At 45.7% G+C, this 17061-nt stretch overlaps 1 protein-coding gene across 6 annotated transcripts; it reads left to right on the forward strand.

The window, feature by feature from the left end:
- The first annotated feature begins 1450 nt into the window (after window positions 1-1450).
- Window positions 1451-16716, forward strand: LOC113886290 (pregnancy-associated glycoprotein 1-like). Of its 6 annotated transcripts, none has more exons than XM_027532375.1 (10): window positions 1451-1857; window positions 7314-7426; window positions 8716-8866; window positions 9849-9966; window positions 10065-10183; window positions 11364-11557; window positions 12484-12600; window positions 14255-14396; window positions 14484-14582; window positions 16272-16716. In XM_027532375.1, exons 3-10 carry the CDS (start codon window positions 8741-8743, stop codon window positions 16419-16421), a joined length of 1065 nt encoding a protein of 354 aa, XP_027388176.1. In that variant the 5' UTR covers window positions 1451-1857; window positions 7314-7426; window positions 8716-8740; the 3' UTR covers window positions 16422-16716. The 6 variants fall into 6 exon arrangements, with proteins under 6 accessions (XP_027388176.1, XP_027388174.1, XP_027388175.1 ...); XM_027532373.1 differs by lacking the exon at window positions 1451-1857 and adding an exon at window positions 2119-4842; XM_027532374.1 differs by lacking the exon at window positions 1451-1857 and having other exon boundaries at window positions 6388-7426.
- Window positions 16717-17061: the final 345 nt, after the last annotated feature.

Genomic DNA, 17061 nt, shown 5'->3' on the forward strand with positions numbered 1-17061 from the left:
TTCTTTGGTGCCAGCTGGGCTGGGAGGAGGGCTCTGAGAAGACGGGGCCTCCAAGCCGCCCACCCCGCCCCTGGTGGCCCCCCTGCCCGTGAGCCCTCTGGGCCAACTCAGGGCCTTGAGCGGAAGGTTGGGGACTCACTGGGACTGGCTTTACAGCTGCTGAGGTCTGAAACTGTAAAAGTTTATGTAAATAATGAGATAAATATATTAGTATCTTTTTTTCTGAGCCCATTGAGGTTCCATATGCATTCAAAATGTGCTTTGGTTTAAAAAATAGCTTTTGTGAATTTGGGTGTGAGCTTTTTTTTTTTTTTCCTTTTTTTTTTTTTTTTAAATCCTTTCCTACATGATATCTGCTATTGTTTCCTGTTCTCCGAAACACTCAGGAATTAAGTGACTAAAGCAGAGAACTGTAAGCCGCCCTGGGCCTCCAGTGGCCTAATCTCCTGGTGAGGCTCTGACACACATCCACACACATTCATGAGCACGCACTCCATGTGAAACCAAGGGAAAAGGAGAACAAATCCAAGTGTCCTGTGAACCCCACCCCACCCCACAAACCCTTAACGTCTTAAATAAGAAACTAGTGTTTTGCTTTCTTGTTAAAATACAGAAAAGGCTCGATACAATACTCAGGTGGGTAAAATACTATGTCACATGAAGGTCGCCTGAGGGCCTCTATGCCCCGTCCCTGAAGCTCTGCCCTGAACCACCTGCTTCACTGGGGCCATGCCCACGGGCCTGTGTGCAGCTCCCACTGCAGACTTTTGTCGTGTGGCTTAAGTGCTGATGGGGGGGTGGAGCAGGTGAGCAGAGAGACTGGGGGGTCCTGCCTGACTTCCTGGAACAGGCGTCCCCAGAGGGGACAGCAGCAGGCTCAGCAGCGCCCCGTGTGGCCCGAGACCCCTCACTCCCCACGCCCTCCACCCGGGTCCCTGGTTTCAGCTGGAGGGTCTCTGGAGGGGGGAAGGGATGACTCCAGATTTTTTGGTCTGAAATTAAAGTAGAAAGAAAAGAGAAGAAATAAAAGCAGGAAGCAAAATGAAGGAGATAAAGCTGCTGGTCCAGCCCTGTGGCTGCAGCTGGCTGAGGACAGCGGGCTGACCTCAGGTAAGACCAGAGGTAAGTAGCACAGGTGGAAGATGTGACAAGAAAGAAGTGGGCCCTCATCTCTGTGGAGAGACCTGCACTAACATTATATGACAGAGAATTGAAATTTTATTGTAGCTAAGACAATGTTATTTAGGTTTTGATTACAACCGTTGAACCTATAACGTAACACTCATAATAGAATAACTGATCTTTGTGTTACCCTTGTCTTGACATTAGGGTCTGAATGAGACAATATCTACTGACATATACTTACAAGTGAGTCAAGTGACAGCCCTGCCCTCTGGAAGGTGTGGTCTAGTGTGAGATTCAGAAACTGAAGAGAGAACAAAGCCACATGGCAGGAGAGCTTCAAGATTCTGTAGGAACCCTGGGGAGGGGAACCTCAATCAGTCCTGATCTCAGGAGGTTGCTTGAAGTAGGGACAATCCTTTATCAGTCTCCTCATAAATAGGCCATGGTGCCAAGTTTCATGTAAAAGTGATTTATTTCAAATTCCTTCCAGAGTGCTTTCCCTTTTGATCCAGAGCTTAAGATGTACGTTTGAGACCTGGTTTCAGAAGACTGTAAATGCCCCAGGGCAACTAAGCCGGTGGGCCACAACTACTGAGCCTGAGTGCCCTAGAGCCTGTGATCTACATCAAGAGAAACAGAGGATTGAAAAGCCAGTGCACTGCAATTACAGAGGAGCCCCTGCTCACTGAAAATAGAGAAGTCCTGAGCAGCAATGAAGACCTGCTACTGCTGGTAAGTCACTTCAGTCATCTTCAACTCTGTGCGTCCCCATAGATGGCAGCCCACCAGGCTCTGCCATCGCTGGGATTCTCCAGGCAAGAACAGTGGAGTGGGTTGCCATTTCCTTCTCCAATGAATAAAAGTGAAAGTGAAGTTGCTCAGTCGTGTTTGACCCTCAGCGACCCCATGCACTGCAGCCTTCCAGGCTCCTTTCATGGGATTTTCCAGGTAAGAGTGGGGTGCCATTGCCTTCTATGCAATGAAGACCTAGTACTGCCCCCCCCCAAAAAAAAATTCTCCCAGAGAAACCAGTGAGGTCTCAGGGGAAGCAGGACATGAAAAAGGATGAAACCAGGCTGGGTCTGATATCATGCAAGTCATGGAGAGGGAAGCTACAGCCTGTTTTCACAGTGAACTTGGGATATAAATTGCTCCTCAAACGTGCCCCAACCCAAGGCTAGGGAGCTTGGATTTCACTCTCCCACTAGCGCCTGCCTCTCATCCTTCAACTAACACCCAGCTGGTGTCTCCAAGCTCTTGTATTAGACCTCCAAAGACAAATCAAAGGTGACACTAGAAGTAAAAGACACAAAAGCTCAGGAAAAGGCAAGCTCAGATAATGTCTAGATTTCTGCATCCAGTCTGCCATATCTAGCATCATATCTGAAACCCTGTGAGTCTCAAAAACTCCATGGGTTTCTACATGTAAGCATTTTTTTTTTAATTCAGGTTTTAATTTATATAGGAGTGTAGTTGATTTACAGATTGTATTAATATTAGTTGTATGAGAAATTAATTCCCTTATGCATAAATATGTATCCATTGTTTCTTAGATTCTTTTCCCATACAGGATATTACAGATTATTGAGCAGAATTACTGTGCTGTACAGTAGGTCTTTGTTGATTATCTATGAAATAAAGTAGTACACATATATTAATCTCAAACTCTCAATTTATCCCTCTCCATCTATCCACTTTTGTAACTATATTTATTGTTTTGATGGAGGGAAGGGTCTAGGCACTTTTTGTATCAGGGTCTGTGCTTGTGAGAGTGCAGTGGCCAGGGAAAGCAAGCCTGAGGGAGACTCATTTGAGATGATGTTTAGAAGGACCAGGACATGCAAAAAGCTGGGAGAAAAATATTCTAGATGTGGGAAGTAGCCCTGCTAAGGACCAAGGTAACCAAATTTAATGAATGGCTACCCTTCCACTGCCAATCTTCCTTCCATCCTTGGAATTTGGCCTACAGGTTAACCACCATGACCTCATCCCATGCTTCACTTGTGAGTTAGCAGCAATGAGCCATGTCAACCTTTCTAAGAAGGGAGAACCTGGGGCTATCACGAGGCTGAATATGCTCTGGACTAAGGGACGTGTCCACAAACTGGTTATCACCAGGAGTATCAGATGCTAGGACTATCTCCATGTACTTGTTCTCAGGAGTAGAAGTGCCAAGGAACTGATAGAGCAAAGAAACAAGTAATGACCCTTGTTTCATCTTGCCCCGTGTGATTCCCAAGGCCCTTTGACCACACTGCTCTCAGCCCAAAACTCTTTCCTCTTTTGCTTCCTCAAAGGTGGCTTGTGAATTACATCAGAACCTGACTGTGAAGCCTAGTGGCTGGAACTCAACTCACAGTCAGCTGGGACCCAGAGATGTCCAGCCTTGTCCTGTGTTTCTGTCCTTTTTCTCCAACCAGATTCATAAAGCAAAGTCCTTACAAGATATAAGGGTGATTGTCATTCTCTCAAGGCCTTTGAATGTCCAAGGTCTATTTGGAGCATCAAAGAGGGAACACATTCCCTGCATCCAGGCTAGTTTCAGACTCCGACCTCACTCAGCCAGGGGTTCCCTGAGGAAACATAAGGCACATATCTAAGTTGACAGAAGGCTCAGAAGAAAAAGCTTCTCTCTGTGAATGCAGGTTCATGTTACCCAGTCAGCCAACAGTCTGTCTTGTGTGAATGAGGAGTGGAAGCTCTGGGGATCTGAGTTGGGAGTGAGTCAGTCACCACCTGCACAACGGCCTCCTAGGGTCACTACAGCTGGGGCTCTCCCACTGTGCCTGGAACCCAGAAGAAACAGCCCTGAATATTGCTTTCCTGCTGCTACATGGAGGCAGGTCTGCTGATAAAACTGGAACCAGACTTGAGGGGCAACAGGAAAGAAACTTCCACTCTGGTGCTTTCAGACATCTGATAGCTACCCAGCAGTGGATGCAATTGAGCTTTCTCTCATCTTTCTCTTCCTGGAAGTCTCCTAGCCTGGGAAGCAGATTTCCAGGGTCCCAAGTCTTCACTAACTCACCTGCAGCTAAGGTGAGTCATATGCCCCAGGGTTCAGTTTCCCATCTTTGGATGAGGGAGACTGGACTTGCTCCAGAACACTTGTTCCAGACTGATGCTCAGTGCCAATCAATGGACAAGTGGCTCAGAGGTGGGTGTTGCTGAGGATGATAAGGTTGCCTCTGGTGGGCAGGGGGATGTAACTGGCTGGTGATGTTCATAGGCCTGGGATCAGAACTGAGAGTGGTAGACCACTTGACACACAGCTGCTGTGACAGTGGGGAACTTAGAGGCCTTGCCCAGTGGAACATACCATCATTTGGGATCTGTGGGATGAGATCATGTAGTTATAATCCAGAAGTTACCAATGGGGAAGCTTGTATATTCCTCAGCAGAAACCCAAATTATGTTGATGAATCATCTCTCCAAAAAAAAAAAAAAAAAACTGTGGGAATTAGATATTCCAGGACTCTTAGGCAAATTTTGTAGTATTTTAAATACTGTTTAAAGTAGGTCATCTTTTGGATGACCTGCCATTTGCTCTCTGGCTTGGGACAATACCCACAGTTAGAGTGGAATCAAAGGGCCTCTGGGGGAGGCTGTCAATCTCCCTGTGACTCATTAGCAGTGAGTACAGCTCTGCTGGCGCACATCTGGAGAAGGAATTTCAGCAGGAAGGATGTGACTTCCAAGTGTAACTGGAAGGCTCAGGTAGGTCTGGCCCTCAGGTAGGCACTATTCTTTTCCCAGTGCTTCTTCCTTCCCTCTTGGGTCCTGTGCAAGCTGCCCCCCTCTTGGTTACTGGGTTCTGAATTCTTCCTCCCTTCACTTGTAGATATCTAGGCAGTCCCACTTGTGGCTCCCTCCCTACCCAGGCCCAATACCTCACCTGCAGATGGCACTAAAGAAGGGAAAACCGAGATGGGTCTTCCAGTTCATTCTTTCTAAAAATATCTGCATTCCTTCTGTTTCCAGACCCTGTCCTGAATCATCCACATCTCCAGCTAGATGACTCAGCTTAGCAGAGGAATGGAGATGCAGATGGGGGTATGGGGTGGTAAGGGTGTCAGGTATGGGGGACAGTTTTCAGATGACAAAAGATGAGTTGGAGTAAGAAGCCTGTGGTCCTTCAACCACTCATTCATTGGGGACCTGCCTGAATCTGCTATCTTGGGCTCGTCAGGATATCACTAAGATCGAAAATTCAAAATGAACTTTCTATAAACTTCTTACTGGAAAACAACTTCAAACATAACAAATATAAGAAAGAAGAGTGTCATGAACCCTATATTTCATCATTCAGCATCAATAACTACAAAACTAATCTCTTAGTCCCACAGGTTGTCATAGACTGGAGATTATGCAACATCAAGATGGTGGCCAATTGAGTTCCCAGTGGAGACATTCTTGAGTTGCATCAGTCTTTCTCTTCTTGCTGTGTTCTCACATGTGGTGGTTGAAGGGAAGGAAGAAGAGGGAGAATGACAGAGAAAAAGAGCGAGAGGCTAATCCCATCATGAGGGACCACAAGAGTGAACATAGACATTCTAGTGAACATCATGAGGGATCACAAGAGTGAACATAGACATTCTAGGAATCAGCAAACTAAGATGGACTGGAATGGGTGAATTTAACTCAGATGACCATTATATCCACTACTGTGGGCAGGAATCCCTTAGAAGAAATGGAGTAGGTCATCATAGTCAACAAAAGAGTCAAAAATGCAGTACTTAGATGCAGTCTCAAAAATGACAGTATGATCTCTGTTCATTTCCAAAGCAAACCATTCAATACCACAATAATCCAAGTCTATGCCCTGATCAGTAACTCTGAAGAAGCTAAAGTTTAACAGTTCTATGAAGACCTACAAGACCTTTAGAACTAACAGCCTAAAAAGAAGTCATTTTCATTATAGGGGACTGGAATGCAAAAGGAGGAGTCCAGAAATACCAGAAGTAACACACAAATTTGGCCTTAGAGTACAGAATGAAGCAGAATAGAGAGTCATAAGTCTGAATTTTAAAGCCATTTAAGTAATGTGTTGTTTTAGGTAGCTAATCAACAATTTGATGCAATTAGATTTATTAGTCTTTGCTCTCAATTTGTTCAGTTCAGTTCAGTCCTTCAGTTGTGTCGGTCTCTTTGCAACACCATAGACTGAAGCATGCCAGGCTTCCCTATTCATTGCCAACTCCCGGAGCTTGCTCAAGCTCATGTCCATCGACTTGGTGATGCCATCCAACCATCTCATTCTCTGTTTCAGCTTCTCCTCATCCCTTCAATCTTTCCTAATATCAGGGTCTTTTTCAATGAGCCAGCATGTTTATTATGCATTCAGTCTCTTTTAAAATCAACCAACAAGAATTAAATTCCTCTCTGTCCCCACTGCACTCCCAACTCTAGGCCAGAAACAAAAACCTGCAGAGACTGAAGGCTGATTCCAGCACATTGCTATGGAGATTTTGTTCCCAATGTTTTTTTCAGGGGGAAAAAATTAGTTTCTAACATTAAAATCAGTAGATTGTACATATAAATCCAAAGTTCTGATTCTCTTGAAAACATGGCCAACAGGCCTGCTTTCCAGCATGTGTGAAGTAGAGGAAAGGCTGCTCCCAGTGGTAAGGCCTGTGATGCCCAGATTCCAACAAGGCAACCTAGTCCTAGAATCGTATCTCCTGCCTCTTGGGGCCATGAGTTTGTGAGAACTAGACTTTTAGCTCTCTTAAGATAAAGACTACTTTTGTCTTGATCAACTTTGACTTTGAAGCCTTTAACCCAGAGCCTAGTACACAGTTCTTCCTTGTACAGTTGCTGGATGGTATAAAATATTTTGTGGATGCATATGACATTTCTTCCAATATTGAAACCATGCAATTGAAGTACTGCTGTGTCCTAAATCTTTGATGCAGACTGGCATCATAAGTGCCCCTGATGTCTCCCATTAGACCCACTACCTAAAGTCAGCTGTAAGACCCTGGGCTGCCCGTGAATTCTTCAGTTTGCCATTTGACAACTTATCCTCCTAGCAATGTCCTCTCCAATGAAGACAGCAATGCATATCTAATGAAGTAGCTAGGAAGATGACATGAAACCACAAGTGTCAAGCATGGCCCCTAGTATCCATTTTCATGATGTTCTTAGCAGTTTTTTCTCCAAGTAGGCAAGGTTTTCTGTCTTCTTAGGTGTACATGCAGATCAGTTTGATTTTCCAGCAAAGCTTCAAAGAAGAGATTACACTTCAATTCTCTGTATTCTGAAAAGCTTCAAAGGCCACTTACCAAGGACACTGATGAAGGTAAAGATTTTATCAAGACCTTTGTGTTTTTCTCAGATCTTTTAGTGGCCTAAAAGGGAAAACTAGGGTAAGTCAGAGGATATATAACTAGGGGGTCCTGGTCGCCACTACATGCTAAGAACCCAAACTTCCCTGAGTACTTGGAGCCAGGAAAGAAACATGAAGTGGCTTGTGCTCCTCGGGCTGGTGGCCTTCTCAGAGTGCATAGTCAAGTAAGTATGGGGACTGTAAGTCACATCATATTCCTTTCTCGGATTTTTCTTTTCATCTGGTTATTCTTCCAGCCATCAGGTTTAGAAGGGAATGGAATATTTCCCTAAGAGTCTTAAAGTTCAACTCTCACTTATTGATAAGTAACTTGCTATAGGAACTGTGGATCCCAAGGTCTTGGTGTAGATTTGGGTTGCACAAATCTTGGGGTCCAGTCATGTCATGACCTATTGAAAATGCAACTCCTTGCAACTGTTCAGTGCATAGTCTATGCAGATGTTGATGTGGTTCTGTGGGATAGCACTTTTCTACATTTAATCAACATGTCCTCTTTTTTCCTGGTCTACAGCAGTGTGTATATGTCTATGTCTGCATCTCTGTATCACTGTCATTTATCTCTCCATCACTTTGGAAGTCACTGTGAGGGTATTTTTCCTTGTGTGGTTTTCTTTTAATTTTTCATTTGACTCTTACTTCCTTCTCAAGCCTCTGAATTTCCCTTACTTGTTCCCTATATCTTGGATTCTTCTTTCAACTCTCTCTTCTCTTTTAACTTGGAGAAAGATACACAGTTTTACCCTGTTTTATATCAGACAGGCAGTGTGAACACAGTCAACTCAGAAACCTCTTGCATTTCAAATTGCTCCCTTGTAAAAGAGGATAAAAGTCCCCCTTCTACCTCCTTCCTTGAGGTTCTATGAGAAGGAATGAGTGAGATGGCAACAGCAATGCTAATGGCTGTCATTGTTGAGACTTCCTATTTATCAGGTATCTTATAACCATCACTTAACTTATCCCCAAGATATTTTATTTGGAGGGTTTGTATTGTTACATTCCACCATTTTACCGAAGGGGAGGCTGAGACACCACATGGTCATATGGCTTACCCAAGATTGCAGAACAGAACCTGTATTCAAATCTATGTCTTTGCCATGGTATATGCATAAAATTCTGATAATAATGTGCCTAACAAAAATTACTAGAAAATACACAGGGCCATAACAATGACAGTTATACCTTAAAACTGACAGCTAATTGTAGCATCTTCTTTGTTTTCTTTGTCAAATGCTCGGTGAAAGAATACCTCTAAGGAGAGTGAAGACCATGACAAAAACCCTCAGTGGAAAAAACATGCTGAACAATTTCGTGAAGGAGCATGCTTACAGACTGTCCCAGATTTCTTTTCGTGGCTCAAATCTAACTATTCACCCGCTGAGAAACATCAGGGATGTGAGTATTTGGGGAGCATGTTGCTCCACAGCGCCCCCTGGTGCTCTAGCCTAGCACTGGGGCTCATCTGGAGGTGCCAGGTGGGATGTTGGGGTTGGGGTTCCTGCATGAGGCAGAGACACTGGAAAACAGGGACCCCACCCATAGGAGAGGGCACTCTCATCCTCAACTGTTGGTCTTTGATTGGCTTCGCAATTACCAGGTGGCAGGTAAACATCCATTTCTGTGTCAAAGATGTGTCATTAGTTTGAGGGCGATTGTTCCTTCTGAACTAAGTGAGCCACTCAGTTATAGATAAAGAGTGAACCATCACTGATCAAAAAGTAGAACCAACTGCAAAGCAATTGTGAATCCCCAGGTAGAGGAATTCAGTTGCCACAGATGCAAGAACCACAGCAGTAAAAAGTTACTGAACCTGTATTCTGAGTATGGCCATAAGAATCACTGTGGTTCCTGTTTTTAGATTAGAAAAAGGGCTTATTTTTTTCTTCAAGATATCTTTAAAAATTCCCATACTAGCCTGAGAGATAGGCAAAGAGCAAACACATGTCAAATTAGAGGGTCAACTGTGTGCTGTTGATTGGATGTGGTCTGAGTTTAGAGGGAGTGGCTGGGGTTGATCAAGAAGGACCTCCTGGAGAAGCGGGTGCTAAGGCTGGGTTTGAAGAGAAGACAGAGCTTCTCAAATGAAGGCACCAGGACTTCCCTGGGTGTCCAGCAATCCTGGAGGCCCAGTGGATATGCCTCTGGGCTTCCCATGCAGGAGGTGCCATTTCAACGTTGATCATAGAATCAATATCCTGCATACAATGTAGTGCAGGAAAAATGTATCAAATGCAGATACATCTGTGACCAAAGTCTGTGAGCTGCTCTGTGGTTAGAAAGTGATTTCAAGAGATATGTGACACCCAGAGGGAGGCATCAGTTTGGGAATAGAGGGTAGCCAGTTCTGCACTAACCCACTCTATCCTTCTCCCTGTAGTTTTTCTATGTGGGTAACATCACCATTGGGACACCCCCTCAGGAATTCCAGGTTATCTTTGACACAGGCTCATCTGAGTTGTGGGTGCCCTCCATCTTTTGCAACAGCTCAACCTGTTGTAAGTACAGACACCCCCTACCCAGACCATCCTTCACTTGCCCTGCCACCCTATTTCCACCCTTGGCACCTGATGACACTCATCTCTTGTGTCTGCAGCTAAACACGATAGGTTCAGACATCTTGAGTCTTCTACCTTCCGGCTTAGCAGGAGGACCTTCAGCATCACCTATGGATCTGGGAGAATTGAAGCACTTGTTGTTCATGACACAGTTCGGGTAACAGTGTTACAAATGCTGAGTCAGGACTGGCTATGGAGTGACCACTGCTTGAAAAACAGATGCAGGACCATCTGGCAGGACCCTTCCTAGCCTAACTCCCATAGATATTGGCCATCTTATCCGCAGGTTCATGTCTCTGGGGAGGCAGTGTCTGTGGTGACACACAAACAAACAAATTAGCTAACCCAGAGAGTGGCTTGAGGTGTGGACTTGCAGCTCCTCTGCCCATGAGCAGTTCAAGGTTCATTTTTCTGGGAGCTAGAAGAAGGGATAAAAGCACCCACTTTTATATTCACCAAATGTTCCAGGCACTTTCAGGTGATAACTGGTTTAATCCTTCAACAACCCCACACAGCAGTTACTCTGATTAGCTCATGAGACATATGTGGAAACTGAGGTGCAGACAGCAAGGGCCTTGCTGAGGGCACACATGTGGTAAGTGGTAAAGTTAGGCTGGCTTTTCAGGACTGAAGTTTCTGTGGGATGTTTGGGGACAGAATAAAACTGATCTGTGGACCTTGGGGGCAGTCAAGGGCTTCAGGTATCCATAGTGGGAAACTGGAGGCCTGAGAAGTCAAGGGGCCTGATAAATGAGTTCTCACTCTAGACGACCATTGAGAATTAATAAACCTATGGCCTGCCTCCCCCAAAATACTTGAGTAGTTCCCCTCTCTCTGTTGCTCTCTCATACACACTCACAGAAATATACACATATCCCAAAAAGTGAATTCCCCAGACAGTAATTTCATAGAACCCTGCAAGCAAGATTGTGTTGGACAGATGCAGAATCCTCAGTACATTACAGAGAATTCCGTCCATTCCTGTCATTAGGTCACAGTGATGCCAAAGAGAAGGCTATCTTGCTCTCGATTGTTTTTTCCCTAAGGTGGCACCTATGTCACCTGGCCTGACTCTTGGTTGCCCCACCTGGACATAAGCCACGAGGCCAATTTGACTCACCTAGGTGGTGTTTTTCAGAGGGGCAGATGTTTTAAAATGCACAGCCTCTCTCAAATGGAACCCAAATTCTCCTCCCAGCTTGATCTAACCATCTGTGGGCCACCGAAGACAAAGCCCAGCCTCAGTTCTTCTCTGAGTATCTAATGGCAATGCACCACAGCCCAGTCCTAGCCCCACTTCACATATCTGTAAATGGGAATACTCTTCTCTCCCACAGATTGGGGACCTTGTAAGTACTGATCAGCAGTTCGGTCTATGCCTAGAAGAATCTGGGTTTGAGGGCATGAGATTTGATGGCGTCTTGGGCTTGAGCTATACCAACATATCCCCCTCTGGAGCCATCCCCATCTTTTACAAGCTGAAGAATGAAGGTGCCATTTCTGAACCTGTTTTTGCCTTCTACTTGAGCAAGTAAGTCTGACATGGACAATCCCTTTCTCCAAATTAGCTGTAAGATGCTTTCAGGTGCACAGAAATTATAGAACACTTGATAAAGAAGTACCCTGAGAGATAATTTAACCCAGGATAACTATGGCCCCAGGGCCCAACTGGCTTCACCCTTGGTTTTATATATAAAATTTTATTGGAACACAACCCTACTCCTGGGCTCAAGACCAGTAACATGGTCTACGGGGGGTGAGTGAGGAGGAAGGATAAAGGAAGGCAAAAGAAAACAAGTTGAAGGAAAAGGCATTAGGATTTGCTTATGAATTTGATTAGGAAGGAAGGAGAAGGATGGTGGATGTCTTTCCTTCCTCATTAGCATTCCACTGGGAGCCCAGAACCAGCTACCCAATTTGTAGGAGCCAGTGAGAAATGAAAGTGTGGGACACAAAAGTGTGGGACACCTTGTTCAAGAAATATTAGGCATTTCAGGACAGGGAGAGCAGAGATGGGGTCCCTTCTGAGTGAGGGGCCCTTTGGACAGTAGAGGTCATAGGCCAGCAGAGCCAACTCTGGGTGAACTGAACCCACACCCTTAGAAACCCCAGGCCTTGATTTTCCTGAAAAATGACAAGGTTGACAATGGGAAACCAAAACACTTCAGCACTGTGCCCTCTGAAGGTGTCTGAGCACTCAGGTCACTGGAGGTCCAGGGCATCTTCAGAAGACATAGCGGGTGGAGCCCAGCCAAGTGATTCAGCTTCTAACCTCCTCTGTGCCACTCATTAGCTAGTAACCGACCTCAGTCTGGATCTCAATCTCTCCTAGATGCTATTTCTGCATCTGTACATGGGGACCTTATTAGGGCATTGATGGGTGGACAAGCACAGTTCTCAGACAGTGCCATTGCTACTGTCCTCCAAGGATTCCCCCCACCCCTCTTCTCTCTACAGAGATGAGCGGGAGGGCAGTGTGGTGATGTTTGGTGGGGCGGACCACCGCTACTACAAGGGAGAGCTCAACTGGATACCATTGATGAAAGCAGGCGACTGGAGTGTACACATGGACCGGTAAACCTCTCCCTCTGAGGGACAGCCCAAGTGATGCACCCACTACTGTACATGGACACAGGCAGACACACACAAATACATTCTCAGACACACAGTCACACAGACATATACACCACCTTTAATGACACAGACAAACACACAGACACATGGAAACACACAAGCAGACACATATAAATCTACACAGAGACCCATAAAAACATGCATAGCTAGTCAGCGACACACAAGCACACACAGAGACACATAGAAACACACATACAAATAAACACAGAAGCACATAGATACACAAACAACCTATGGGTTCATAATCCCCAGGCCTTCCAAGCAAGGCTCTGACAAGGGTCCTAAAAGGGTCCAGAGAGGTCTGTGCAGCTGGGAGAGGGCTGCACCCACTGCTCTTTGAGATCGGGAGCATGGTTAGAGGACTCTACAGTGTGGTGAACAGAGGATCAGGGGGAATTTCACCAGCCTGAAGAGAGTTATGATAAGATGACCGACTGTCCAGGGCTACCTAGGACATAGGAAGTTCTCAGGGACAGTCCTGAGAAGATGGGGAAACCCGGTCTTCTTAGGAAGCAGCTACCCAGCAGTAGAGAGAGCTTGGCTGCAGTCTTAAGATGTGAAACCAACTAATAAAAAGGACACCCCACATTCTTCGGCACACAGTGGGACAGGTGCTATAACAGAGAATCAGGAAGATGGGATCCAGGAGTGACCTGAGGACAAGAGGCATAATTGATAGGATTCTGTGTGATGCCCTCAGACAAAAGCTGACCTATTCATTGGAGTTTCTGTGGGGTAGTCATGTATTTCCTGGCCAAGGTCTCAAGGTCTGAGCTGGTTGTAGGAGCAGTGCTGGGAGACACCCTCTCCCAAAGGAGCCCCTCTCTCCCCCTACTATGAGAATCTGCTGCCCCTGTGAATCTCCATCTTCACTCCATGTGTGACCCAATATTTGTTCCCCATCAGATACAGCTCTGTGCATGTTTCTTATTATTTTCTCAGTCTTCATTCACTCATTGAACAAACAATCATTGGGAGTCCACTGTGTGCCAGGCACTTTAGGGAGCCAAGGAGAATAAAACTCGCCCTCACATCTAAGAAGGCAGATGTACACGAAATGACTTGCCCACATAGTGAATTTTGACTTTGGTACATGCTATACCTGAGGAGGAGAAGGCAATGGCAACCCACTCCAGTACTTTGTCTGGAAAATCCCAGGGACTGTGGAGCCTGGTGGGCTGCATTCTATGAGGTCCCACAGAGTTGGACATGAGTGAAGTGAGTTAGCAGCAGCAGCAGCAGCAGCAGACATGAGGAAGGGTCTACAGAGAGTGACCAAGACAGGAGACGATAAACACCGGGGGAAAGGCTTCCTGAAAACAATACAATTAAGGTGGAATCTGGAAGATGAGAAGAAATTTGCTAGTCAAAGAGGAGTGGAGTCTTCTAGGAAGGAAGACCAGCTTGTGTCAAGGTACAAAAGATCCTGGTGTATTCAAGTACTGCATTCGAGCATGTCAAGAAAGGTGCTGTGTCGAGAGTAGATGAAAAGAGGGCAACAGATGAAGGGCTGTTTATGAGACAGTTGGGAAGGGGGCAACTCTGGGTACACTCAGAATGACCTTGATGCCCGCTTTCTTCCATTGTCTCTCAGCATCTCCATGAAAAGAAAGGTTATTGCTTGCTCTGGCGGCTGCAAGGCCCTTGTGGACACGGGGTCATCAGATATCGTAGGCCCAAGTACACTGGTCAATAACATCTGGAAGCTCATCGGTGCCACGCCACAGGGTTCTGAGGTGAAGGGTCATGCCCCAGGGTCACTCCCAGTCTCCACACACAACAAGGATTTCCAGGGCCAACCTCTCTCCCTCTCTCTCTAACAGCACTACGTTTCATGTTCTGCGGTCAATAGCCTACCCTCTATTATCTTCACCATCAAAAGCAACAACTACCGAGTGCCAGGTCAAGCCTACATCCTCAAGGTGAGGGGACAATACTGAGGGTTGGTTCTCAAACTGGAGCTTGCAGGAACCCTTGGGCTGCTCTGGGAGGAGGGCGCCCTCTGGAAGTCATGTCACACCATTGCAGATGCTGCTGAGCCCTGTGGCTGGGCCAGTGCCTCCCACAAAACCAATCACTTGAGAAGTAAGGGCTGTGTGCGACACTGATCTTCCTGAAATAAATATGGAGATGCCACACCTTATGACATGGTGGGAGTCACAAGGAGAGGGGAACACTAAGGTCCTCAGTCCTCAAAGAGCTTCAATTCAATCTGAACCCGTAGGTGCATGAACATGAAATTCAGCTCTAGCAGTCCCTGAAATAGGCCATGTTACAAGGAGAATGGCTGGGGACAGTCCCAGTGTGATGTCCCAGAATAAGTTAACAGTCTCTGTCCCCTTCTCAAACTTTTCCTGGTTTGGATGATAAATTACATGGTCAGCCTTGTTCTCGGCTGCATCTTCCCCTTGCTCCAGCCAGGTGCCTCCTTTGTTAGTTGAAATGCCAGACCCCTCTGTAGGGAGGTTGGATACTAAAGTGAATAAAGGGAGCACAGTGACTGCTAAGCCCCAGCACAGGGTGGAGGCTTCATGTTAGCTCCCTGAAAGTGTTCAGAGCTGGCTGATGGGCTCAAAGAAGGCTTTGAGGAACAGAGGAAATTTCAGTGATTCTAAAACCACAAACTCATTGAGCCATATGGAGGGTTGCTAGGTTCTAGGCAAAACTGCACTGGATTCCATGCAAATGTCATCTCAAGGTGATGTGCACTGGGGCACTGGGGACTTACTAGGGTGATGAGGGCTACGGACTGACCAGTGGGGATGGGGAACCAGAGTACATTACCCAACCAAGCCTGGAGTGGCCAGAGGGTGACTGTGGGACGAAGGAGGCTTCTCAGAGTTCCTGAGTTAAGTCTTCAAGAATGTGTTGTGGGAACTGCTCTATTTAAGATGGATAACCAACAAGGAGTTACTTTTAGCACAGGGAACTCCGCTCAGTTATATGACAGCCTGGATAGGAGGGGTGTCCTTGGGACCAGGATACCTGGATACATATGGTTGAGTCCCTTTACTGTCCACCTGAAACTCATAATATTGTTAATCAGCTATACTCCAATACAAAAAAAGTTTTTAAATAAAGTATGGATTGTGGGGATGCAGGAGGAGAAGAAGCATTCTTTGCAGAGAAAACAGGGAGCAGGAGTCAGAAGAAAAGAAACAGGGAGTGAGGGGAACTATGGACACACTTGTTCTTTTCTAAAAATTTATATTGAAGTGTGGCTAATCTTCAGTGTTGTGTTAAGTTCTGCCACACAACAATGTGACTCAGTATACACATAAAAAATATATATTTTTTTCTTATTCTTTTTCATGTGGTTTATCACTGAATATTGAATATAGTTCCTTACACTCTACAGTAGGACTTTGTTGTTTTTCATTCCTTTGTTTCCCCAACTTCCAGTCCCCCACTCACCACACCCTTCCTCATGACAACCTCATGTCTTGGCCCTATTTGGCTTTGGATGAACTCTCACATCCACTGCTACTGAGAAAACCCCTTGATACTTACCAAAATAGGGAAATAAAGCAAAGAATTGTGCTGGGTCTGGATTTTGGGGAAGTCACTGGTAGGGTGACATGCTGACTGGTGTGTGTCTCTGACTCCCCCAGGATTCTAGAGGCCGCTGCTTTACTGCCTTTAAAGGGCATCAACAGAGTTCATCTACAGAGATGTGGATCCTGGGTGACGTCTTTCTGAGGCTGTATTTCTCAGTCTTTGATCGAAGAAAGGACAGAATTGGCCTGGCACAGGCAGTGTGAATGCTTGGAGTGGTTCAGGAATCAGTAAGGCCACTCCTAACACACACTCACTCACACTTTGGGCACTCCTGCCCAGGATGCTGGTGAACTGTATTTGGTGGTCTGTACACCCTATTCTCTGGAGAAGGCAATGGCACCCCACTCCAGTACTCTTGCCTGGAAAATCACATGGACAGAGGAGCCTGGTGGGCTCCAGTCCATGGGGTTTCTAAGAGTCGGGCATAACTGAGCAACTTCACTTATACTTTCACTTTACACCCTATTCTCAATAAAGAATAAATGGTTTCACTCTTAATGGTGCTGAAACAAATGGTTGACTCTTTTTGTGTCTGGTAGTGAAGGATCTAGAACCAAGTCTGAATCAAAATTGAGAGGAGCCCTACTCCAACTGGCTTCAAGGAAAACGGAGACTCGTTGAAATGATCTGGGAATCCAGGATACAAGAATCAGAGCAAATACAAAGATCTCAGTGACTAGACCCAAGAAATCAGAAGTCATCAATACTTTCTCACCTTCGATCTTTCCCTTCAGTCTACTTTGATAGTGTTAGCGTGGCAATTTTCTTCCTTAAGGCTTCTACACCTTTTAAGGGAGTTCAAGCTATCTGCCCTAGGGTTTTAAATCCTGAAAGCATCACCTA

The sequence above is a fragment of the Bos indicus x Bos taurus genome, chromosome 29 (genome assembly GCF_003369695.1).
Source record: "Bos indicus x Bos taurus breed Angus x Brahman F1 hybrid chromosome 29, Bos_hybrid_MaternalHap_v2.0, whole genome shotgun sequence".
Lineage (NCBI taxonomy): Eukaryota > Metazoa > Chordata > Mammalia > Artiodactyla > Bovidae > Bos > Bos indicus x Bos taurus.